This window comes from Sceloporus occidentalis, unplaced genomic scaffold, assembly GCF_023333645.1.
Source record: "Sceloporus occidentalis isolate IW3139 unplaced genomic scaffold, rSceOcc1.0.p SCAF_128, whole genome shotgun sequence".
NCBI lineage: Eukaryota > Metazoa > Chordata > Lepidosauria > Squamata > Phrynosomatidae > Sceloporus > Sceloporus occidentalis.
In genome coordinates this window covers 2,763,194-2,788,137 of record NW_028317108.1, presented here as the reverse complement: position 1 = coordinate 2,788,137, position 24,944 = coordinate 2,763,194, and the positions used below count along the sequence as shown (strand labels likewise).

Genomic DNA, 24,944 nt, shown 5'->3' with positions numbered 1-24,944 from the left:
TTTGTGTACTCTCAAGGGCCCATTCAGCAATGGTCTACGAAGCCCTCATTCTACAGCCAAAACATATCAATTTTAAAAAAGCTCACTCAAAAAGAAAAAACTTGCTACCAAAATGTAACAAAAATGTAATCAACCTTTGGCACTGGGTTAAAAAAAGACTGGATTACTTTATTATTTTTTTAACACTTTTATTGCTTGGGAGCCCCTTTTCAACTGAAAATCGAAGACTTTGTTTACCATTAAAAATGTAGAAAATTTATTTATTTTGATGAAAAACAAGATCTGCAGTATAATTCTTTTTGATATAGGAGACAAAAACACAAATAGTATCCAAATATAGTGCAGTATCATTTATAATACAAAACGTCCTAAGCTGTGAGCTTCTGCAAAGGACATCTGATGTTAATTCCCTCTGTTATTCTTATTGAGTGGCGCATTTATTAACTGTTCATCTCCTAATTAGCTTTTATTTATGAAATATTAACCTCACTGTATATATTTTTTACAGTGAATACATAAAATGTAATACATGTACAGTGGGGCAAAAAAGTATTTAGTCAGCCACCAATTGTGCAAGTTCTCCCACTTACAAAGATGAGAGAGGCCTGTAATTTTCACCATAGGTACACTTCAACTATGAGAGACAGAATGAAACAACAATGTCCATAAATCACATTGTCTGATTTTTAAAGAATTTATTTGCTAATTATGGTGGAACAAAAGTTCATATCAATACTTTGTTATATACCCTTTGTTGGCAATGACAGAGGTCAAACGTTTTCTGTAAGTCTTCACAAGGTTTTCACACACTGTTGCTGGTATTTTAGACCATTCCTCCATGCAGATCTCCTCTAGAGCAGTGATGTTTTGGGGCTGTCGCTGGGCAACACGGACTTTCAACTCCCTCCAAAGGTTTTCTATGGGGTTGAGATCTGGAGACTGGCTAGGCCACTCCAGGACCTTGAAATGCTTCTTACGAAGCCACTCCTTCGTTGCCCGGGCGGTGTGTTTGGGATCATTGTCATGCTAAAAAATTCAGCCACGTTTCATCTTTATTGCCCTTGCTGATGGAAGGAGGTTTTCACTCAAAATCTCACGATTCATGGCCCCATTCATTCTTTCCTTTACACAGATCAGTCGTCCTGATCCCTTTGCAGAAAAACAGCCCCAAAGCATGATGTTTCCACCCCCATGCTTCACCGTAGGTATGGTGTTCTTTGAATGCAACTCAGCATTCTTTCTCCTCCAAACACGACGAGTTCAGTTTCTACCAAAAAGTTCTACCTTGGTTTCATCTGACCATATGACATTCACCCAATCCTCATAAGCAGGGTGACACGTCTGGCACTGCATGATTTAAGTCCCTGGCGGCATAGTGTGTTACTGATGGTAGCCTTTGTTACTTTGGACCCAGCTCTCTGCAGGTCATTCACTAGGTCTCCCCCGTGTGGTTCTGGGATTTTTGCTCACCGTTCTTGTGATCATTTTGACACCACGGGGTGAGATCTTGTGTGGGGCCCCTGATCGAGGGAAATTATCAGTGGTCCTGTATGTCTTCCATTTTCGAATAATTGCTTACACAGTTGATTTCTTCACACCAAGCTGCTTGCCTATTGCAGATTCAATCTGCCTGGTGTAGGTCTACAATTTTGTTTCTGGTGTCCTTCAACAGCTCTTTGGTCTTGGCCATAGTGGGGTTTGGAGTGTGACTGTTTGAGGTTGTGGACAGGTGTCTTTTATACTGATAACAAGTTTAAACAGGTGCCATTAATACAGGTAACGAGTGGAGGACAGAAGAGACTCTTAAAGAAGATGTTACAGGTCTGTGAGAGCCAGATATCTTGCTTGTTTGTAGGTGACCAAATACTTATTTTACTGAGGAACTTACAAATGAATTCATTAGAAATCCTACAATGTGATTTCCTGTATTCTTTCCCCCCATTCTGTCTCTCATAGTTGAAGTGTACCTATGGTGAAAATTGCAGGCCTCTTTCATCTTTTTAAGTGGGAGAACTTGCACAATTGGTGGCTGACTAAAAACTTTTTTGCCCCACTGTAAATATTTATTTATTTAGTTACATTTATTTTCAAGCTCAGATAGTTAACATAATTAATATCTTTTAAATTTACAACTTTTTTTTAATAACATTTCCATCTACCTGAGCTTTGTATTGAGTGTATAGGAGAAATAGCCAGAGGAAAGAAAGGAAAAAAAGAGAGATAAGCATGAGCATATGCACATGTAAGTAAATAGATTAATAAATAAAAGTAAGAGTGAATAAGACTACTCTGTTGGGTTAAGGGGAAAAGAGGAATTATCTAGCTTCTCGAGTTGTTATAGTTTGTCTATAATTTTGCTGAAGAAGCCAATTTCTCCACAGGTTCCACGTTCTAATGAATGCCTTCATATTGTGTTTGGCCAAATATATGAATTTTCCATGTTGTCTAGTTGATTCTAGCAAATTAATCAATTCATCTAAGTTTGGTTCATCTGCCTTTTTCCAGCTCCTTGCTATAATTATTTTTTATGCAGTTGTTATATGTAAAACCATTCTCTTTGTGAGTAGGGGGATGTCACCTAGAAATATATCCAATAAATCAATTTCTATGCCCCAAGCTATTTTATAACCTTAAGCTTCCTCAATTATGGCATGAATCTTTGTTGTATATATGGGCATTCCTACCAGATATGACTCATTGTTCCCTTCTGAATGCAAGATCAAGAGTCTTTGTCATCAGTGAGAGGGTAGGCAACAGAGTTGGCTGTAGTATGTTTTCTTTGTTCAATAGATATTCAATTTTTGAGTCCCATATCTTTAATGAACGTGCTGTAGTTGGTAATATATTTGGCAATTTTTTATCTTTAAACTGCACCATAATTGTTACATGGAATATGGATATAAAACTCTATTGTCAATCATCAGTCAAACTGGTTGTTCTTTGGCAGATCTTATAATATGTGAGATTCTAGCTAAATAAACATATAGAGCTATATTAAGCAAGCCTAGCCTTTCTTTCTGTAGGAACACAGTTAGTTGCAGATCCATAGACCTTTGTCTTTCTCCAAATAAACGTTGTAAGTAGTCTTTGGAGGCCTGTGAGTTCCTATCTATTAATTTGAATCAACAGAGTCCAAAATAGGTACAAGATTTGAGGTAATATTTTAATGTTCTCCACTCTTCCTGTCCAGAGATCTTGTACCTTGACCACTCCTCTAACTCTAACTTTTTTTTCCCAAAGCTTTCTATAATTATGCAAAAACAATCTGCTGGATTTTTTCAGAGCTGTATTTCCAGATTCATGATTGAGTGTTGTTTCCTAAATGTTAAAGCTAAAGTTGTTTACTGAATGTTAAATGGTAGAGCTTGTGTTTTAACAACGTTATTTCTATAAAAGGGACTTTAGAGTATTCTAACACCTTCTGTAATCCATTTACTGAGGAGACTAGATTACTGAGAAATAGATGTCATCTGCAAAATTATTTGTGGCCGAGCCTTATACCCAGAGGCGTATCTACTGAAAATAGCGCCTATGGCAAGCACTGAAATTGCACCCCTGTCCATATATCTAAAACCCATTTATTAGCCCCTGCTGCCGATATATATATATATATATATATATATATATATAAATATTAGACCCTGCTGCTGATAGCCGGTATAGATCAACACACAAACCCAGATCGAAATTCACTTGTGATCTTAGCACTGAAGGTATATATCAAATAAACAGAATCAGACATACAAATCCTGTATTTGCAGGTATACAATAATTGCAGGTATAACAATTTGCAGGTATGAAATGTAGCATCACAGGTATAGATCAAATAAATACATGGAAACAGCATTGCAGGTATTAATCAACTGAATAAGACATATTAACCCTGTATTTGCAGGTATAAATAAATAATGTATGGAAACATAGCATAGCATATATGGATCTACAGAATAACACAAAAACACAGCTTTGCAGGTATAGATCAATTGGAATTCACATAAAAACATGGCATTAAAGGTATATTTAAAACCCCCTAAATTACAGGCATAGATCACAGGTTGCACACCCCAAAGTCAGCCCTGGCGTCCACACTGCCCACATAGAACCTGACCAGCACCCAGATAACACACATAAGATTTGCCACCTTTTGTCCCCAAATAGCCCAGCACAAGTCAACTTTGTCCCCAAACAGCCTGGTCTGTGCCATCTTGGTCCCCAAGGATCAAACCTCCTGCTAGTGCCATCTTTGCCCTTCCACAATTATACAGCTATGATACACACAAACACTTTTACAGTCACTAACTAATTCACACTTTCATTCAGACAACTCATCCACACATTAACTCATGCTCTCCCTCATTCAGACAATTCATCCACACATTAACTCATGCTCTCCCTTATTCAGACAATTCATCCACACATTAACTCATGCTCTCCCTCATTCAGACAACTCATGCTCTCCCTCATTCAGAGAACTCATCCACATATTAACTCATGCTCTCCCTCATTCAGACAACTCATGCCCTCACTCATTCAGACAATACATTCACACATTAATTCACACTCTTTACTTATATCTACTTTATATACCGTATTGGCTCGAATATAGGCCGCACTTTTTCCCCCCACTTTAAGTCTTTATTCGGGGGTCTAGCACCCGACGCCCAGGACATGCAGTCTGGGCGCCGGGCAGGCAGCAGGGTTAGGATACAGATCCCCCGCAGCGGTGCAGGGGACCCATATCCTACTCTCTGATACGCTCAGACAGCCTCCAGTGGCCAGCACTTCCCACGGGGGGAGTGCTGGCACGGGAGATTGTCTAAGCACATCGTGCCGACGTTCACCGGCAGCGGTGAACGTCCGCACGATGCGTTTTACCTCTGCCCCCAAGACTTACCAGAGCAGACTCCCGGGTGTCTTGCGGGGCCGGCGGGGGACACCTACGCAATACGCGTATACAACTTCCGGTGCCGGCACATCTGCTGAGTCCCAGCACCAGAAGTTGTATACGCGTATTGCGTAGATGTCCCCCGCCGGCCCCACAAGACACCCGGGAGTCTGCTCTGGTAAGTCGGGGGGGGCAGGGTGGCAGCATATCCCGGGGGGGAGGAGGAGGATAGTGGCAGCATATCTCGGGAGGAGGAGGAGGAGGACAGTGGCAGCATATCTCGGGGGGGAGGACAGTGGCAGCATATCTCGGGGGGGGGCAGTGGCAGCATATCTCGGGGGGGACAGAGTGGGAGCATATCTCGGGTGGGGGAGAGTGGCAGCATATCTGGGGGGGGAGACAGAGTGGCAGCATGTCCATTAAAAAAAAAATTCTTTAAAAAAGCACCAAACTTTTAGGGTGCGGCCTATACACGGGGGCGGCCTATATCCGAGCCAATACGGTATCTAAAGTTTTTCCACTGGGATAATTCTTGAGTTTTTTCTGTTATTGAAAACCCTTCAACAAGGCCTAATAGTGGTATCCTGAGAATCCTTATGGGCCTGGGGCTTTAGAAGCTTTATGAGCTTTTATTGCTTCTTCTATTTCCTTTCTTGTATATGGCTCTAGAACAGGGGCGTCCAACGTGCGGCCCGCAGGCCAAATGTAGCCCTCCAGACTTCAAGGTGCGTCCCGCGTGAGCAGGGTCGGACTGGCCCACTGGGAAATTTCGTGGGCAGCAGACTACATTCAAAGCGGCAGCCCGGGGAGCCGAAGTCAGAGGCAACTGGAGGCGGGGTACGTCGGCAGTAGGTGGCGGCGCTTCTCCAAGCTGTTCCAGCACTGCCTTCTCCTGCATACTGAGGGCAGGACAGCCCAGAGTCTGGTTGAAGAGACAGTGCCGTCTCCTTCAACACAGAGTTGTAAGGAGAGTGTGATAGGCGGATCTTCAGATGTGACGTCATATGTTATAGCAGTGCTGTTGCAGTACGTCCCTTGTTCTGTGCCCCTATCCCTTCTGTGACCCTTTTGCTGATTTACCTACCTGATCACGGATTGTCTGACCATGCCTATTGTTTTGCTGCCTGAACCTGACCTCGGATTGCTCTCTGACCCTGCTTATTGATTGCCACCTGCCTTGACCTTGGTTTGCCTACCGACGTTCTCTCTCTGTTTTTGGGACTCTTCTCAATACGCCCCTGCATATTGGACTCCTCCCTCACTTACACTCCAGGTACCTTGCGGTCCCTGACACAGAGCCTGTCCTGGTGTCTGTGTGTCAGAGCCTGTCCTGGTGTGTGTGTTTGGGGGTCAGTGTGGCAGAACCTGTCCTGGTGTGTGTGTTTGGTGTGTCGGTTTTGCAGAGCCTGTCCTGGTGTGTGTGTGTGTGTGTGTGTGTGTGTGCGTTTAGGTGTCAGTGTGGCAGAGCCTGTCCTGGTGTGTGTGTGTTTGGGGGTCAGTGTTGCAGATCCTGTCCTGGTGTGTGTGTGTGTGTGTGTGTGTGTTTGGGTGTCGGTGTGGCAGATCCTGTCCTGGTGTGTATTTGGTTGTCTGTTTCCTGGCTCTTTACTTACTGCAGGAATAAATAGAACTATTTAATTTTTACTTATCCAGAGATAAAACACCCACCTGAATTTGTAGTCAATTCAGAGGACAAAACATTCTTGGCCCAGAAATCAGTGAGAAGAAAAGTAAAGGTTTTGTTATTTACACTGTTTTAATCTGCAGGATTAGTGGCACTAAATTGTGGCTTCAGCCGTCCCGCATATGATGACTTTTTTAGTGTACTGATTACTCAACCTGACAGCAGTGTACCACAACTCTCATCATAATATAGTTATCCAGACACAGACAGTGGTACACCACAACTCCCATCATTGTATAATGATCCAGACATGGATGGTGGTACAGCATGACTCCTGACATTATATAGCGAGCCAAACACAGGCAGTGGTAGAGCATGGGTCCTATGATTGTATAGCAAGCAAGACAGAAACACTGGTACAGCATGACTCCTATTATTATATACCAGACACAGACGGTGGCACAGCATAACTTCCATTTCCCATCATTTGCATTTTGTTGCTTTTTCTCTTATTTGCACTTTATCTTCTTTCTCTGTAAACCAGGTCCTTAGAGCACACCCTCTCCATCATTTGGAGAAACAGGGAGGAGGCTGTCCCTGTGGCTTCTCCCTGTTTGGGAAGTACTCCAAGGGGCCAAAATAATGCAGATTTGCAGAGAAAAGTACAGAAACTCTTCTCGTTTTCTGCAAATCCTTTATTATTCTGGCCTCTCAGAGTACTTTTGCAAAAGGGTGGAGCCACACAGACAGGCTCTCCCCTCCGTTCCTCCAATAAGGGGAGTACTCAGAGAGGCTAGAATAATACACACATAAATACTCTGCTCTCATGAATAGCAAACAATTAGAAAGACAACATGTTAAATATATGTGTGGCACAATTACTGGCACCCTTTAAGTCAATAATATATGCACATTTTGAAACCTCAATAATACGTTAACTAATATTTATACACTGTTGAACAGGAAGTCATGTTTGAACAATCTCTTGTTCCTAGTTACCTAGGTGCACTAAAACTAAAAAATATTTTACTTCAAATATCTATGAATTCATAGGGGGGCCAATCATTGTGCCACACATATATTTAAGTTTTTATTTTAAGAAACCTGTGTTGTGATTGCAATTGTTTGATGAGAGCAAAGTATTGTGTAGAAGAACTCTTGAAGAAGAGATCAAAAGGTTAAACAATAAAGACAACTGTTCACAGCCTGCTTTGCTCAGATTTGCCAAGGGTGCCAATATTAGTGGAGGGCACTCTATATACACTATATGGACAAATGTATTGCGACCATTATACTAACAGGGACATTTATGACATTGCATTCTAAATACATAGATATTAATATGTAGTTGGTCCCCCCTTTGCAGCTATAACAGCTTTTACTCTTCTGTGAAGGCTTTCCACAAGATTTTGTAGTGTTTCTGTATGTATCTGGCACTTATGTTGGGTGAGAAGTCCTGGCTCACAATCTCTGTTCCAGTTCATCCCAAAGGTGTTTGATGGGTTTGAGGTCAGGGCTTTGTGCAAGCCAGTCAAGTTCTTCCACACCAAACTCATTCAACCATGTTTTTATGGACCTTACTTTTCTATTGGAAAGTGTTAGTGTATGGTAGTAGAGTGTTAAAGTGTCAGCATAAGTGTGTTACTGTATGATGTTAAAGAGTGCTTATATGTGTGTGTTAGTGCATGGCGTTAACATGAGTATGGGGAGGCAGTTGGCAGCCATACACTGGTCGAGCTGGTTTGCTGCTGGGACAGTATTATCGGTAAGTATGTGATCCTGGTGTTTGCCTGGTGTGCCAGATGGCCAGTGCAGCACAGCATGCAGTTATGTCTGCAGTAAAGAATAATATTTGCCTACAAATTCATATTCAAATTAGATATTTCAGTCACTTTAACCTATTTATACTAGGCAGCTGTCATGGGTATCAGATGAACAGCAACATTTTCACTATGAAGGGTAGACTACTAAGGCTAATGTGTTGCAAATCAGCTTTGCAAAGTCTCTTGAGTGCCTTGTATTTTGTGAGTAATGGTGAGCACCCCATGCAGATGAGCACTGAATCCTTTCAGCATATCCTGCATGAAGAACATGATGAGTGGACGGGTACTGCTTGTTTGTGGACTCTAGTACAACATTCTAAACATAGATAACTATTGAATAAGTAACATACCAACTACAATTTAAGATTTAAATTTAAAAAGGCCTGAAAAAAAGATTTCACTCTATTTTATTCCTTCCAAGAATTAGTCAAATGAACTCTGGTGCTTCAACATCCTTTTCTCTCACCAATCTGATAAGCATTCAGTGGGGAATCTTTCTCATTCACCTGGTGGCTGCTCATGGTCCTGCAATTAAACCAGTGGAGGACTTGCTAAGGTGCTGGAAGAAGTGACACAAAACACGGTGGTAATCAAATGTGCTGTACCAAAGAGTAAGAGATGTGGTTAATATGTTAAATACCGTATTTGCTCGATAAGACGACCCTGATTATAAGACTATAAGATTATTTAGAAAAGAAGAAAAAGTCTGAATATAAGAATAAAAATTGTTTTACTAGTAAATACTAATTCACATAATAATAATTTTTTGGTTTTATTACCTTTTAGTTACCAACCTGCCCCCAGTTATGTACATCTGCCCCATGGCTTGCTGCTCTGCCCCCCAGATGCCTTATACCCCCTTATATGCCACTCTGCTCCCCCCGATATGCCACTATACCCCCTGATATGCCTTATACCCCATATATGCCACTCTGCCCGTCTCATATGCCTTATACCCGTCATAGAAGCCCCAGCAGAAGCAGAGGTTGAGGATCCAGGTCCCCTGCAGCGCTGCGGGGGATCTGGATCTTAGTCTTATAGTCAGACCTTTATTTGAGGTCTGATTATAAGACGACATTGAATATAAGACGGGGTATTTTTCAGAGCATTTGCTCTGAAGAAAACCTTGTCTTATAATCGAGCAAATGAGGTAATACAGAAATAACTACACAACTGGTCCTTTAGCTCAGTCCATGACTCCTCAGGTAGGGAAAAGCCATTACATAGGTATATATAGGGACTCTGACGCATATTTAGAGGACAGTGCTCAAATATAGAATCTTTCTGCACAGTAAACAATCTTAAGAACCATACCTCATCCTTCTCTTGCAGCCATGGAATGGACCCCAAAGAGATTTCGCCCAGCAGTATCAATGTTTCAAGGTTACTGCCTCACCTTTGGGCAAATTGTTCTTGCAGGGGCAGCATATGCCATAAATGATTGGCGTTGGTTGCAAATGGCACTCTCCTTACCCTTCTTCATATTCTTCATATTCATTTGGTATGTTGGCACAACAGAATGTACAGGATATAGCAACCAGGCAGATTACAGTATTTATCCTCCACTATCCCTCCGCTGGGTAATTTATCTCCTCATTTTCTTGTATCAGGTGGATACCAGAGTCTTTCCGCTGGCTCACACTCACCAGGTGCCCCCACCAGGCTCTTATTAACCTAAATCGTGTGGCCAGAATCAATGGGGACAACACAGGAAGCACTATTACTCTTGAGGTAACAGTCAGCTCAGTTCTGAAACATAGTTGCACATAGTGAAACAAACATTCCATTTTCACACTAATTTGTGATATCACCTGTATCACTTCCACCCCGATAGTCCCTTTTTCATCTCTTCTTCTCCAACTATATAGAATTCCTGACTATCATTTATTTCTCCTGCCTCTCTTTTTCAGATGTTACAACAGGATGATCAGAAAGGTGGTCTTGTCAAAAAGATGACACCATTTGACCTCTTTCGCACACCTGTTATGCGCAAAATAACCATTAGCCTTTCTATGTCCTGGTAAGCAACTTAATTTATATGGTATATGCCTAAACATACACAAATTTATCTAATTCCAACATAATATATTGTTTACACATTGAGTCCTTTGCCTGCTCTTTTGCATCCTTGAATAACTTCCTGATGCACTATTAATTGATCCCAACTGTATTCTTGTTCAGTCTGTTGTTGCTTCAATCTGATTTTTGCACAATAATTTTTTTCCCTCAATGCAGTCCGCAGCACTCCCGTGTATCATTCGTTTTTTACCTGTCACTCTCCTCTTTCATAGGTTCTCCAGCAGCTTCTGTTTCTTTGCTCTTGCAATGGATATACAGAGATTTGGGCTGAATATATACCTAGTTCAGGTGATTTTTGGCTGCACGGAACTCCCTCTTAGGATCTTGAGTACAATTACAGCTACTTATATTGGCAGGAGATTCTCAGTTTCCTTCTTCCTTTTAATTTCTGGGGTCTTTATTCTGGGAAGTCTAGCTATTCCAACAGGTATGTTCCAGCCAAGACGACATATCTGTTTAATATTTTTCTGCATTTCTACAACCACTCACTGCTTTTATTGTACTTGTTTTCTGGGAATAATAACACTTAGCAGCAGCTTGTGGGAGATGGCATGGCTCCCAGATAAGTCCTGTGCGTGGTGGATACAACCCAGAAGAGGTGGCAACCCTAAATACAGGTTGCTGGTAGAGTTTTCTTTTTGCACACTTCCTTGACCAATTAAAAATACGGTGTAATACATTTTATCAATTATGTTTTGCCCATTTTCACAAGTATTACCTTTGGAAAAAGACTTCAATGCCTTTCCCAATAAATATATATACTTTCTCCCTCTCCCATCATTCATGTTATATAAAGGTTGTTTATTAGATTTTATGACTCTAATATATATATATATGTCTAATATATATATATATATATATATATATATATGTATATAGTACATGACTTGTTTGAACATATATATATATATATATATATATATATATATATACATATATTATGTTCAAACAAGTCATGTACTAGCTTATGACCAGTGTGTGTGCGCATAACAACATAAGAAATTCAGCACATTAGATGCTATACATCTGTTTAGGGGGGCACTAGCAACAATCCTGTAAATTACTGACTCTTTTATGTATCAATAATAAAAGGAGGTTGTTATGGTGTGGGTGAAGGTTTTGTGGTACATTAGGTTATCTGATTCTAGTGGAGCAACATTTCATTTTTCAACATACCTGGATGTTCATAATGAGAATATATCAATGGCTATAGTTTAGTTTCAGTGCTGCCCAACTTCTTTATTGTGGAGAGCTAGTTTTGATGGACCTACAACCTGGATGACTGGACTCATGAATACATTTAAAAACACATATACTGTACATTTAAACTAGCACACACATACACACAATAATAGACATACACACTTTTACAGTTATGTATTCACACACCTACCCATACACACTAATACACACCCTCACACAATACACACACATACACACTCACACTAGCATATTCACACTTAGCATATTCAACATTCTTCCACATACACAGACACACCTACACAGTCTACCCTGCTGACCATCCTGCTACATGCAGTGAGCTGCAAAGAAGCACATGAAGTACTGCATTGCTGAGATGTATGTGAACCTTCGTATGAATTTACATATCAAACCTTAAATCCATCAATAATATTTTGACCGTTATATATCTGTTTTGACCTTTAGACAAGATGATCCTACAGATGTCCATTGTTGTCCTGGCTAAGGGATTTCTTGGTTCATCTATTGTGTGTGCCTATCTTTATACAGCGGAACTTTTTCCAACTGCACTCAGGTAAAGCTTACATGTTTATTGCACATTTCAGAGTGATGTCACACCAACTTGTGTAGTACATACATGGACTTGTTACCTGGTAGAGATGGTATGGCCAATTTCAGCATGAGAGGGGTTAATTCGATTGTATAGGCATGTGGTGCCAAAAGGTCTTATAACATGAATTTGTCTTTTGAAGCTGGGACTTCAACCCTCTGCAAGGTGTGAAATGTTACAGAGGAGGTGCCTCTACGTCTAGCTCCAATGTAAACTGTCTGAGTAACCCACCATATGCCTGTCTCTCCTCATAGATAGTGGATTCTTTTGATATGCTAAGTGACTGCTAGCAATCAGGAAACCATTTCTTTCAGGGTCATATCCAACACATACATCAATAATGACACATGGATTCATAATCATAGCTCCTTTTGTGCATATGTAGAACGGGGAAATCACACCCTACAAAAAGTAATACAAATATGGTTAGTGCAAAATTGGAAAGAGCCAAACTGGGTTTTTTTGCCTTCTTTTGGATCAACAGCAACAAATATAGGAAAGGCTGAACTTGATGGACGCATGTCTTTTTTCAGCCTATATAACTATGTAACTTAAGCTGTTTGGAAGAAAGTGTGAAGTCTGTGGTATTCAGTCATAAGTAGCAAGTGTGACATATCTATGGACTTCATAATTTACAAGAAATTAATAAATGCAAGAATTATCGCTGTGGCTCCACAACACAAGGGGAGGTCACTTATGGTTCATATAGGTACACCTTCCCTCTGCTTATACCACCTCCGGGCCGGCTTGGAAACTCGAGATGAACTGGAAAAAAGCGATGATAGGAAATTGGTCAGTGTGCTTACTAAGGGCCTAGATCTAATTTATTTAAATTATTAATAATTGTATATTTTTCAAATATTAACTTCAGAAATTAGTTTTAAGGGCATGATCTATTCTGATCCCATGGCATCACAGTATGTTGCCAGTTCAATTGAGGTGACTGCTGATTTTGTCTCTTTACAGTCTGGGGTGCTTTAATTTAGCTTCTTTTGCTACCCAAACAGTCATTTTCATGCTCCCTTGTCTATAATCTGTCATCCATTTAACAGACTCTGTTTTCACTCCATGTTTATTATGTCATCTATTTTCTTGACCTCTTGTTCTCCTCAAAGGCACAAGCTATTTTACAGAATTTTTGTTCGGCCCTAATTTCCCTATCTCTCATTAACAAATGGACCCATGTCTTTATGGACCTTGCTATAATTATTGGCACACACTTCTTAATTATTGAAATCAGAGTTTGGGCTAGGCTCTTTACTTCCAGTGAAGGAAAATCTTAATGTTTAAGCATACTAAGACATTTTGGACAATGCTATGCTTCCAACTTTGTGGGAACACTTTGGGAAAGGCCCCTTTCTATTCCAGCATGACTGTGCACCAGTGCACAAAGCAAGATCCAAAAGGACAAGGTTGGATGAGTTTTGTTTGGAAGACTTGACTGGCCCGCATAGAGCCCTGACCACAACTCCATCAAACACCTTTGTGATGAACGGTGTGAGCCAGGCATTCCCATCCAACATCAGTGCTCTACTGGATTAAGAGGAAAAAATTCCCACAGAAACACTCCAAAACTACACACAGAAAATATACCCTCTTTGAATTCTTTGTTTTACATATCAGGACATGATAACAATCGTTCGTTCGTTTTCAGGTCTGAAAACTAGTGAAATACACTCTCTGATGAACACATCATGTCATGATTTATTCAACAAAAATAAAGCCAAAAAATGTAACCCATGAACCCATGAGTGAAAATCTAAGTACACCTTAAGCTTGTAGAACCACCTTTAGCAGCAATAACTTGGAAGTAATTGTTTTCTGTATGATTTTATCAGTCTCTCACATCGTGAGTTTGGCTCACTCTTCTTTGCAACGCTGCTTGAATTCATTTAGGTTTGCAAGCATTTGTGTTATATCAGGGGTGTCCAAGTTTTTTCTGCAGTGGGCCACTTCATCAGAATTGTATACGTGCAAGGGCCGCACTCATTTTTCACTGTGAGAAAATATGGCCTTTAATAAAATATGCAGATTAAAATAAAGTAAATGGCACAAAACCTTTACTTTTCCTCTCACTGATTTCTGGGCCTAGAAAGTGTTGTGACTACAAATTCAGGATAATTAAAAATTAAATAGTTCTATTTATTCTAGGGATGCACCAAAATGAAACTTCTGGACCAAAACATTCACTTAGCCAAAACCGAAAATGACCCTCCTGATAATAATAAAAACTCACATTTTTAATAAAAGTAGGTAACACACCACAATTGGACGAAAAAATTAGGAATGTGACTTGGCATGATAGGAGTGTGATTGCTAACAGCAATCACACTCCTATCATACCCAGGCAACCAGTACATGCTGGTACCTAGGCATGATGGGACTGTGCTTGCTGTTAGCAATCACACTCATATCATGCCAAGTCAGCCAGTACATGCTGGTACAGGGTGGCTGTAAGTGATGTGCAGACCCCATACTGCTGGCAGCATCAATACACAAGGGGGGCAGCTAGCTAGGTTTCAGCATGTACTGGCTGACTTGGCATGATAGGAGTGTGATTTCTAACAGCAATCACAGTCCCATCATGCCTAGGTTCCAGCACTTACACATCCAACCAGTAAATGCTGGAACCTAGGCATGATGGGACTGTGATTGCTGTTAGCAATCACACTCCTATCATGCCAAGTCAGTCAGTACATGCTGGTACAGGGTGTGGTAACTTGTCTTGTCCCCATAAACAAAGGGATTAGGTTAAGGTGGGCGTTCTTAGAATCCTTCCCTCCCACAGTTCACTAAAGGAAGTGATGAAACAGGATGTGACGTCAAATGAAGGGTATATAATATAATACCACACATGGACTCTTTCAGTTCTTTTTCCTTTTCCTCCATGGTGGATGTGGTGAGAGCGAGCTCCCGGCAGTGAGCTATTATCGGATCTGGAGGCTTAACATTGGGTGAGATCAAATTGTGTTGAAGGGAATTGTTATATGTATAGAGAGAGAGATAAAAAGGGGGTTGTTGTCCTGTGGGGTTTGGCTATGCGTGTATATGAGATAAATGTGTTTGCTGTGTTGTTACCTTATAATAAATACCTTTTAATGTAGACGAACCTTTGTGAGATATATTTTTATATTTGGTTTAAACACCACACAGGGTGGCTGTAATTGATGTGCAGACACTATACTGCTGGCAGCATCAATACACAAGGGAGGGCAGCTAGCTAGGTTTCAGCATGTACTGGCTGACTTGGCATGATAGGAGTGTGATTGCTGACAGCAATCACAGTCCCATCATGCCTAGGTTCCAGCACTTACACATCCAAACACCCTCCCCTCCCCCTTACCTGCACTGCAGCTCCTCGATGCCGCTCACAGACTTAAGCAGGGGGTGCGGACTCCCTCTGTGTTCTCTGGTACTGCACAGAGGAAGCAGTACTGGAGCAGAGTCATGTGATGTCACGTGAACTCTGCTGGGTTCCGCTTCCTCTTTGCAGTACAAAAGACCCTCCCACTGGTAAGTAGCAGGGCTTGAGGTACGGCCCGTTAAGATCGGTTGCCCTGGCTGCCGATCTTACGCGGGCCGCACCTCGAGGTCTCACGGGCCGCATGTTGGACGCCCCTGTGTTATACACATACCTGCTCCCCTTTCCCACACTGCACGTCCTCCCATTGTCAGGTCCGCTACGTGGTGTGATGGTTTGCAGCCTACTAATCGGCTGAGACAGCCTTTTTTGGTACCTTCATTGGGCACCATTTTGATGGTAGGTTTTGTTATGATGGCCAGATAATCACCTGGCTCCAAATTTGATTATTTAAACGCCTGACTTCAACCCTATGGTACACAATCCTCGAAGTGGTTTGTTGTATTTGTTGTTTTGGCGATTTCTCTGTAATTTTGACCTCACCTTGTATGACCACTTCAAGATTCGAAGAGAGGTACAAATGACACCAGCAGCAATGAAGTCCAAAATTAAGCACAGGTCTGTACACGACCTGTGCTTAATTTTGGACTTCATTGCTGCTTGTGTCATTTGTACCTCTCTTCGAATCTTGATTGACCTTGGCTTGTGACTTGAGTTTGGCCTGGCTCCCGATGTCTGGTCTGGTTGCATCCTCGTTTCTTTCCCATGTGGTGAGTCTGTTCACCTTTTATCACGCTAGTGGTTTTGGTGAGGTGTTCTGGGCATACTTTGGTATACAGAGGAGTTCAATAACTGACTGACGTTTTTCGCTCCTCAGAGCTTCATCAGAGGTCTAGGCTAATGAGGAGCAAAACATGTCAGGGGGGCTATTTGTCTGAGTTTTTAATAAGCTTGTGTCACTGGTCATAATTCAATTATTCTTGTTGTTAGGACTGCAGCCATCAACAGTATATATTATGTGATACTGTTAGTGTTATATGACTGTGGGCATATGCCCTCATGTCACAGTGACGTATACCTTTTACGTAAGACACGCTGGCCGCTTTAAGAGTCACAGCCACATCGGCTGCAATGGCATTTCGGTGTGCCGGCCAGTTCGGCCGGCCTACCGCGGATGCTGCGGGCGTTAAAGATGGCCCTGGTATGGCCGAATCAGCCGCTTAAATGGGCGGCCGCGTGGCCATTTAATGTAGATTCAGGCCCAGCCCGCCCCTGATATGCTGTTTAATAATGTACAAATGTCTGTTGAGAGCAAAAAAAAAGTATTCTTCACTAACAGCAGCTAGACTATTCTCATTAAGAAATTATTATGCTTCATCACTAATGCTGTATTTTTTTTGCAAAATATCACTTAAGATTTTATAAAAGGTATGATTTAATCATATTGTTACTTTACTAAAATGCAGGCGACACAGAAACATAGAATTTGATGGCAGATGAGAACCATTCAACTCATGTAGTCTGCACAATTTTCTTTATGTAAAGACCTTAGTCAGTCCTTAATTTTGTCTTGTTTCAGGATAGCTTTATGCCTACCCCACAAAAGTTTAAATTCCCTTACTGTATTAGTCTCTACCACTTTTGATGAGAGGCTGGTCCATTTATCTAACACTCTCTCAGTAAAGTAAAACTTCCTTACATTACATCTAAGCCTGTGACACTGCAGTAGAGACTATGACCTCTTGTTATAACAATTGTCCTCCTTTCAAATACATTTCCCACCTGTCAACCTTTTATGTATTTACAAAAATACTTGAGCAAAGCAGGATCCCCAAATACATAGCATTTTTTTGGTTAAAACTTATTTGTTTGTAATTTTCTCCACCAACAGACAGACAGGAATGGGATTCACCAACATGATGATGAGACTGGGTGCAGTGGTGGCTCCTGTAGCAATGATGACAAAAGTATATGTGCCATTTCTACCCCTTATCATATTTGGGGTGGTGCCAATTATTTGTGGAGTACCTATTTTGTTTCTGACTGAAACACTCAACTGTCCTCTTCTGGACACCGTAGAAGAAGTGGAGAAAAGGTTGGTATTGATGGGACACATGGATATTTCTATCTGATTGTACAGATTATGACACCTTCATGCATAGTAAATATTCAGGAGTTCAATAACAAAACAAAGAAACTTATAATTATACAACGCATGAAGTAAACTGTGGCACCGCTGATCCCTAAAATGTCAAGCCTTACCAACAGAATACGCATAAACATTCTCTACTTACAATGTTTGTGCTTTTAAGGTTAATATAGGTACATACAACCTGGCATAAAAAGATCTGGTGAATGGTATATATGACTATACATACTGACATTTGATAGCATATGGTTAATGACAGCTATAGAATTAAACCTACCATTTTTGTAATTGGAAAACACACTATCATGTATTTGTATTTCTTTTCAGAGACAGAAATATTACACCCGAGATGACGAATGATTCAATACATGAAACAGGATCTGTGCGGGGTACCAAACTTTAAAACAGCCTTTCTATAAACACAGGCAATGCATACTGCCACATTGTTAATGGTGAACAATAAAACAATACTGAAGGAACACAATAACTACATCTGCTAACTGCCTCTGCTGAACCTTCTTGTTCTCTCTGATAAATTTAAAGTATTACATTCTTTTTTTTCCCTTCAAATAAAATTTTATTAAGGACCGAGATTGTAGTACATCATCATAAAAAGTTAGTCATGCAACATGAGTAATACATCCATAGCGAGACATATAACAGAGTGCATATGGTGAGAAATCCAAATCGTTACACATTGGAGATCAAAGAATGACCAAAATAAGGTGCTGTGTTTGCTGGTGTATGATAAAGGTACGATACATCACATATAGTAGACTCAATGGAGCAGTTGCATAGTGGAATACAACAGCCAGACCTACAGATTTTCGAAAGGAGATAATTTCATGAACCGAACGGCGGTGCAGAACTAAAACCGATAAGAAAGAAAACAAAGTGAATCATAAAACATCGTACCCTGGGGGTCGCACTGTGGAGAGCAATCCAGATCCTGGATAAATATTGCCGTAAATTTTGGTAACAGATGCTAAGCTGGGAATACAGTAAATGGCGAGAGAAAGAGAAACCAGAAACCAGGTGCGGTCAGTACCTCTCAAAAGTCCCCCCAATTCCAAAAAGCAATGTTAGTGACAATGTTCAGAATAGACCGAGCTGTCCAACCACAGAGACCAGACACGATTGTATAAATGGATTGTGTGGGCTGCCATATGTGACATTTTCTCCATGATCCTGTGCTTTTCTAGAGTGGAAAGAACTTCCGAAAAAGAAGGCTGGGACGACGCTTTCCACTTTTTAGCTATACACAATTTGACGGCCAGGAGAACGTGAATTACTAGTTTCCTTATGTTGGAGGGAGGGGGTCATCAAACGTGTAGGAGGGCACGCTCAGGAAGGTAGTCAAACTCAGTATGGCAAATGAAATGAAGGAATGAAAATACTCATATGTTAGCTGCGGATTTTGCGCGTCTGCTTGCGCTTCGTGCAGATCTCGCTGCTATTCTTAATGCCCAATCTCAGAGATCTTTTGTTCGTCTTAGGGCCCTCTTCTATGAACATGGGAACAAGCCGGGGAAATACTTAGCCCGCGCTTTGCGTAAGAGGAGGCAACTCTCCTATATCTCCAGGATTCGCTCCGCAGGGGGTGTCTTGCGCTACCTCCCATCCGAAATTGCGCACGAATTTGTAGCCTTCTATTCTAACCTCTACAACCGCTCCCCTACACACGACTCCTCTGGTGATTCGGAGGCTCGTCGATTGGCTATTGCTCACTATCTATCCCGTTATTTACCCCGTCGTCTGTCCAAATTGGACTCTGAACAGTTGGAGGTGCCGATATCTCTGGACGAATTGTCTAGGGCGATTAAGCTTTCTAAACCGGGGAAATGCCCGGGTCCAGATGGTCTTACTTTGGCCTATTATAAAAAGTTTTTTGATATTTTGGGTCCCCATTTGGTCTCTGTGTTTAATTCTATCTTGAAGGGGGACTGCTTTCATCCCCATACTTTGGCGGCCACGGTAGCTGTGATCCCAAAGGAGGGGAGGGATGCTGATCTGTGCGGTAGCTATAGGCCTATCTCCCTGTTGAATGTGGATGTGAAACTATTCTCCAAAATACTGGCTTTGCGATTGGGTAGATTTCTTTCGGCTTTGATCCATCCTGATCAATCGGGCTTTGTGCCTGGTAGGGAATGCAGGGATGGGACTATCCGTGCGATGAATCTTATCCACCTGGTTCGGCATTCGGGGGTCCGGTCTATTTTGCTTTCTACAGATGCTGAGAAGGCATTTGACCGGCTCGACTGGACGTTCATGCTCGCTGTGCTTCGGGAGGTCGGTCTTGGTCCTCACATGTTGGGTTGGGTCTCGGCTCTGTACTCTCGGCCTTCGGCCAGGGTTCGTATCAATGGGGCTCTCTCCCCCTCGTTCCCTATCTCCAATGGCACTAGGCAGGGTTGCCCGCTTTCCCCACTGCTTTTTGTCCTCTCCCTGGAACCCTTTTTAGAGGCGGTGCGCCTTAACCCGGATATTTCAGGGGTTGTCTCTGGTGGTATACAGCATAAGACGGTGGCTTTTGCGGACGACATGTTATTTGCACTTACGACTCCCCGCGTTTCGCTTCCCGTGCTCCTCGAGGAGTTTCGGCTTTATGGTAGTCTCTCTAATTTGAAAATTAATGCGGCTAAATCTGAGATATTGAACATTTCCTTACCTAGGGCGGAGGTGGACTCTTTGACCTCCTCCTTCCCATTCCGGTGGTGCGCTCAGGCTCTGCGACACCTGGGGGTCTGGCTGACTGCGGACCTCTCTCTTTTGTATAGGTTTAATTTTCCTCCACTGCTTGATGCGATTCGCAAGGACCTTCGTTCGTGGGGATCCTTGGTTATTTCTTGGATTGGTAGAGTTAATGCCCTTAAGATGAACGTTCTTCCCCGCATATTATATCTTTTGCAGGCCTTACCTATAGTTCTACCGAGGACCTTTTTCTCGACGGTGCGCTCGTTGTTCCTGTCCTTTATTTGGGCTAGAAAATCTCCTAGATTGGCCATGGCGCTATTACAGAGGCCTAAAGTGCAGGGTGGTCTGGGGTTGCCTTGCGTCCGCACTTATTACTTTGCTTGCCATCTCTTGCGGTCCTTGGAATGGACATACCGCCCTTCCCATAAGTTGTGGATACCTTTGGAGGCGAGCGCTTGTCTAGTCCCAATCCAAGCACTTACCTGGTTGCCTCCATGGGTGGCTCGGCGGCAGGTGGAGGGCAATCCCTTTGTGTTGGCCACCTTACGGGTGTTACACGCTGTTTCTCGCAGGGGTCGGACGCTGACTTACCCTTCTCCCAAAACTCCTCTTCGTGGTAATCCGGATTTTCCCCCGGGTGTTTCTGGGGGTGCTTTTTTGGGGTACCCGTCGCATGAATCTCCCGTGTTGGGCTCCTTTCTGCAGGGGCATAACCTTCGGCCCCTATCTGAACTTCTCCCTGGGATTGCTCCTACGACTCTTCAAGTTCTCCAGTACCTGCAGCTGAGAGATTATGTCGCGTCCATCCCGCAGAAACACCACCTTGTTAGGGACCTTACCCCCTTTGAGGCTTTGCACTCTAGGGATGTTCTGCCTCCCCACGGCGTTTCTTTGTTGTATCAGCTTCTGTTATGTGTCGATGATTCCTCTGCCAGCGTATGTGGGAAAATGGGAGTCGGAACTCGCTATCTCGCTTACTGCGGGGCAGTGGGGTAAGATATTTGCCTTGACGCATGGCTGTTCCCTCGGCTCTAGGGCTCAGGAGATGTCCTTTAAATTTTTATCGCGCTGGTATCGTACACCGGTACGGTTGCATGCTATGTTCCCAGAGAGCTCTAATATGTGTTGGAGGTGTGGGCGATCGTTGGGGACGGTGCTTCATATCTGGTGGGAGTGTCCTCTACTTGTCCCTTTTTGGGAGACGGTCCGTGGTCTCCTTCCCCGTTTCACGGATTCCCCGCCTCCTTTCGCCCCTGCTAACTATTTGCTACATTTTACTTCTCAACCCGTGTCTGTGTATCGGCGTTCGGTGGTTAGACACCTGCTGAATGAAGCTAAAGCCCTGATTCCCCTTCATTGGGGTGAATCGTCTCCACCTTCTATACGAGAGTGGGTGATGCGAGTTGAACATGTTCGTGAGATGGAAGAGCTGGTGGCCAGGTCCGATAGTCTTAGTGAACGGCACTGTCGTACTTGGTTTTACTGGTCCCAGTTCCTGGCGGACCCCTCATCTCGGCTGCTGTTTGGCTGATGTTGTCTTTCTTATTCTCTGAGCGGCTCTCTCTTCCGTCGTCCTTGAGTGCTGCGCTTTCAGGTTTCCTGTCATTGCGCTGCGCATTGTATTATGCATTACCCTGATGTGAGGAGATTTTTTGTGATTTCTTGTTGCTTTTATCAGAAATGTACCCCGTTCCCCTTCTCTTTTCTGTTCCCTCATTTTTCCCTTTTGTGTTGTATACATGTTTTAAAACAATAAACTTTGATTTACAAAAAAAAATAAAAATAAAAAAAAATACTCGCAGCGGTTGCAGTACTGGGCAACTCCACCACATATGAGCCATGGAATCCTCCAGCCCACAACCCCTCCAGCAAAGTTTAGAGTGGCTAGGGACGATATGGGGCATTACAGCAACACTGTTTGGGTGCAGAAAGAGAACGTAGATTGCTTTCTTCACCAGTTTGAAGTTATGACGTTCCTGGCACGTCAATTGTCATAAACCGTCTGTTGTCATCAAGGGGTTAAACATTTAAGTGTAAGCAACCTCCTTCAAGGCCTGACAATTCTCAAAACTGACTGCTTAAAGTGGCAGGGAAATGCTGCTATTAAAATCAGTGGCAATGCTTTTCACGCAAATGCACAAGGATCTCAAGGGGAGAGAATAAATAGTGAGAATGGGAGAGATAAAGAGAAAGATATAGGATACAACCAAGTCTCCTGGTCCAATTTGTTTCGGGTTCTAAAATTCCAACATTTTGGCCAAACCTTTTTGACATTAATTCGGCAGTTATATTGTACTCCCTCCACTGTCATTACGACTAATGGGTTGGATTCTCCCCCGATTATCATGGAACGGGGTGTACGTCAGGTATGTCCCCTTTCACCGCTGCTTTTTAATTTAGCTTTGGATCCTTTGCTGAGGTTGTTTCTCTTATCTTGCAATATCCCGGGTATTGATGTGGGTCCCCATCAATTGAAAGCTTATGCATTCGCGGATGATGTTCTTCTCTATATTACTCACCCGCGTCTTACCATACCGCTTATTTTTGACCAGTTGGATACGTACGGGAAGGTTACGGGGTTTGTCGTTAATAGGGTTAAATCCCGGGTTTTGTGTCTGCGCCCCTTGAGATGCCCCCCAGGCATGCCTAATTTGGGAATACAGTGGGGATCGAAGTCGCTCTTATATCTGGGGGTGAAGATACCCAAGTGCCCGACTCATCTCTATAGCTTCAATTATAGACCTATGGTTAGGAAGATTGCAAGGGAATTGCAGGGTTGGAAACATTTGCCGCTCTCTTTTTCTGGGAGGATAGCCCTTCTTAAGATGGTGACATTCCCCAAATTGCTATATCTTTTCCAGTCCTTGCCACTTTTTCTTAAACGAGTCGATAAGACACTCCTGAATACTTTATTTCGACGTTTTATTTGGAATCACAAAAAAACCAAAATCGCGACCTTTGGTTTGCAGCGTGAACAATCAAAATTAAGTCTTAACCTCCCTGTCATTAGGGATTATAATGTTGCAGCCTTATATCGATATGCGGTGAACTGGATCTCTTGCTCCACCACTTACGCAGACTCTAAGTTGGATCAGTGTTTTAGCCCCTCTGTTGCTATCCAGGCCCTTCTCCACACACCCTACACTCAACTTCCCCCACATGTTAGGGACAATCCTTTGCTTTACTCCACTATAAAATCCTGGAAGTTGGTCAGACTCCGCTTGGGTCTCCAATGGCGATACGCTTTATTCCAGCCTTTTCTTCAAAACCCGATTTTTCAGAATGGTCAGGCATCCGCCGTTTTTCGGGTCTGGGCGACACAGGGGATACGCACTATTGCCCCCTTTTTGGACCATTCCTCAAGGACGCTTCTGCCCTTGATTTCTTGTAGGGATAGACTTGTATCTATTACCATACCTTGGTTCGCATACTTGCAAGTACAGAGTTTAGTCAGGTCGCAGTTGGGCCCTCTCACACTGCCAGACTGGACCAGTCCCCTTGATGGACAGCTTAGGCAGCCTTCTTCTGCTCCGACGTCTACGAAGTTTATCTACAAACTGATACACACCATACCTCACCATGACTATTTGCCGAAAGGCTTACTAGCGTGGTCCACACATTTTCCTGATGTCACGGGTGATGATCTGCTTCATAGCACACTGACCACCTGTAAATTATTACCTGCTAGCTCCTACCTAGACATGCAAGGGCAGCAGGTCCAGGGGGCAGCAGTCTCCCTGCTGCAAAACTCCTTGGACGATCAGCCCCCTGGTGTATAGCTATTCAATGGGCCGGTTATAGGATCTCTGATTTCCCACACCAATGGGAATGCCCCACACCCAGGCACAACATCTTACACAAAAGACGGCAATCTTAAAGTCGAGGCAAGCAACACATTCTAAATCCCCCCTCCCCCCGCAAAAAAAGGAAACTGGCAAATCTCTGGTCATTATCTACACCTCACAACTTACCGTTTGGACATTTAAAATATATTTGGTTTAGTATTTCAGTGTCATTTATGAAAGTTGTGCAGGTAGTCCATCGAAATGACAACCATCATCACAATACTTCATATATGACAGAAAATAAAACACAGAAATAGGTAACATATTTTAAAACGATTATCCTCAAATATTTAATTGTTTCCTTAAAAAATGTGGCCTTACCAATACAGATACTTAACTTTTACAATACTAACCATGGCAGTTAGAATGGATTTATTTATCATTCCACCACCGTTTTGTGTATAAGCACTGCAGACTACCACCATATTGCGCCTCGCTTAGAGGTGTGCAAAGATGGCCGCCGCCTCTGCGGTTTTTTTTCTATTTGCCAGAGACGTTGTTTACATCTGGTCACTAGCTGTTGCCCTTTGGCGTCAGCACGTAGCGTCGACTGGGCGGAGCCCAGGAGAGAAGCAAAACACATAGTGACCCGGAACCGGGTGACACAGATCGAGTTGGGAAATACCGATAGCTTGAATCTGGTCACCGAGAAAACGCTACCTCCCTGCCTAAGA

At 42.6% G+C, this 24,944-nt stretch overlaps 1 protein-coding gene across 1 annotated transcript in view; it reads left to right on the top strand.

The window, feature by feature from the left end:
* Window positions 1-21,956, top strand: part of LOC149281758 (organic anion transporter 3-like) — a 28,682-nt gene extending 6,726 nt beyond the window's left edge. The window contains exons 4-12 of the mRNA XM_089499054.1: window positions 9,665-9,833; window positions 9,943-10,063; window positions 10,243-10,352; window positions 10,624-10,739; window positions 12,161-12,185; window positions 17,474-17,677; window positions 19,228-19,424; window positions 20,193-20,339; window positions 21,535-21,956. Coding sequence (XP_089355180.1) covers window positions 9,665-9,833; window positions 9,943-10,063; window positions 10,243-10,352; window positions 10,624-10,739; window positions 12,161-12,185; window positions 17,474-17,677; window positions 19,228-19,424; window positions 20,193-20,339; window positions 21,535-21,956 — 1,511 coding nt within the window. The remainder of the gene's footprint in view (window positions 1-9,664; window positions 9,834-9,942; window positions 10,064-10,242; window positions 10,353-10,623; window positions 10,740-12,160; window positions 12,186-17,473; window positions 17,678-19,227; window positions 19,425-20,192; window positions 20,340-21,534) is intronic.
* The last annotated feature ends 2,988 nt before the right edge of the window (window positions 21,957-24,944 follow it).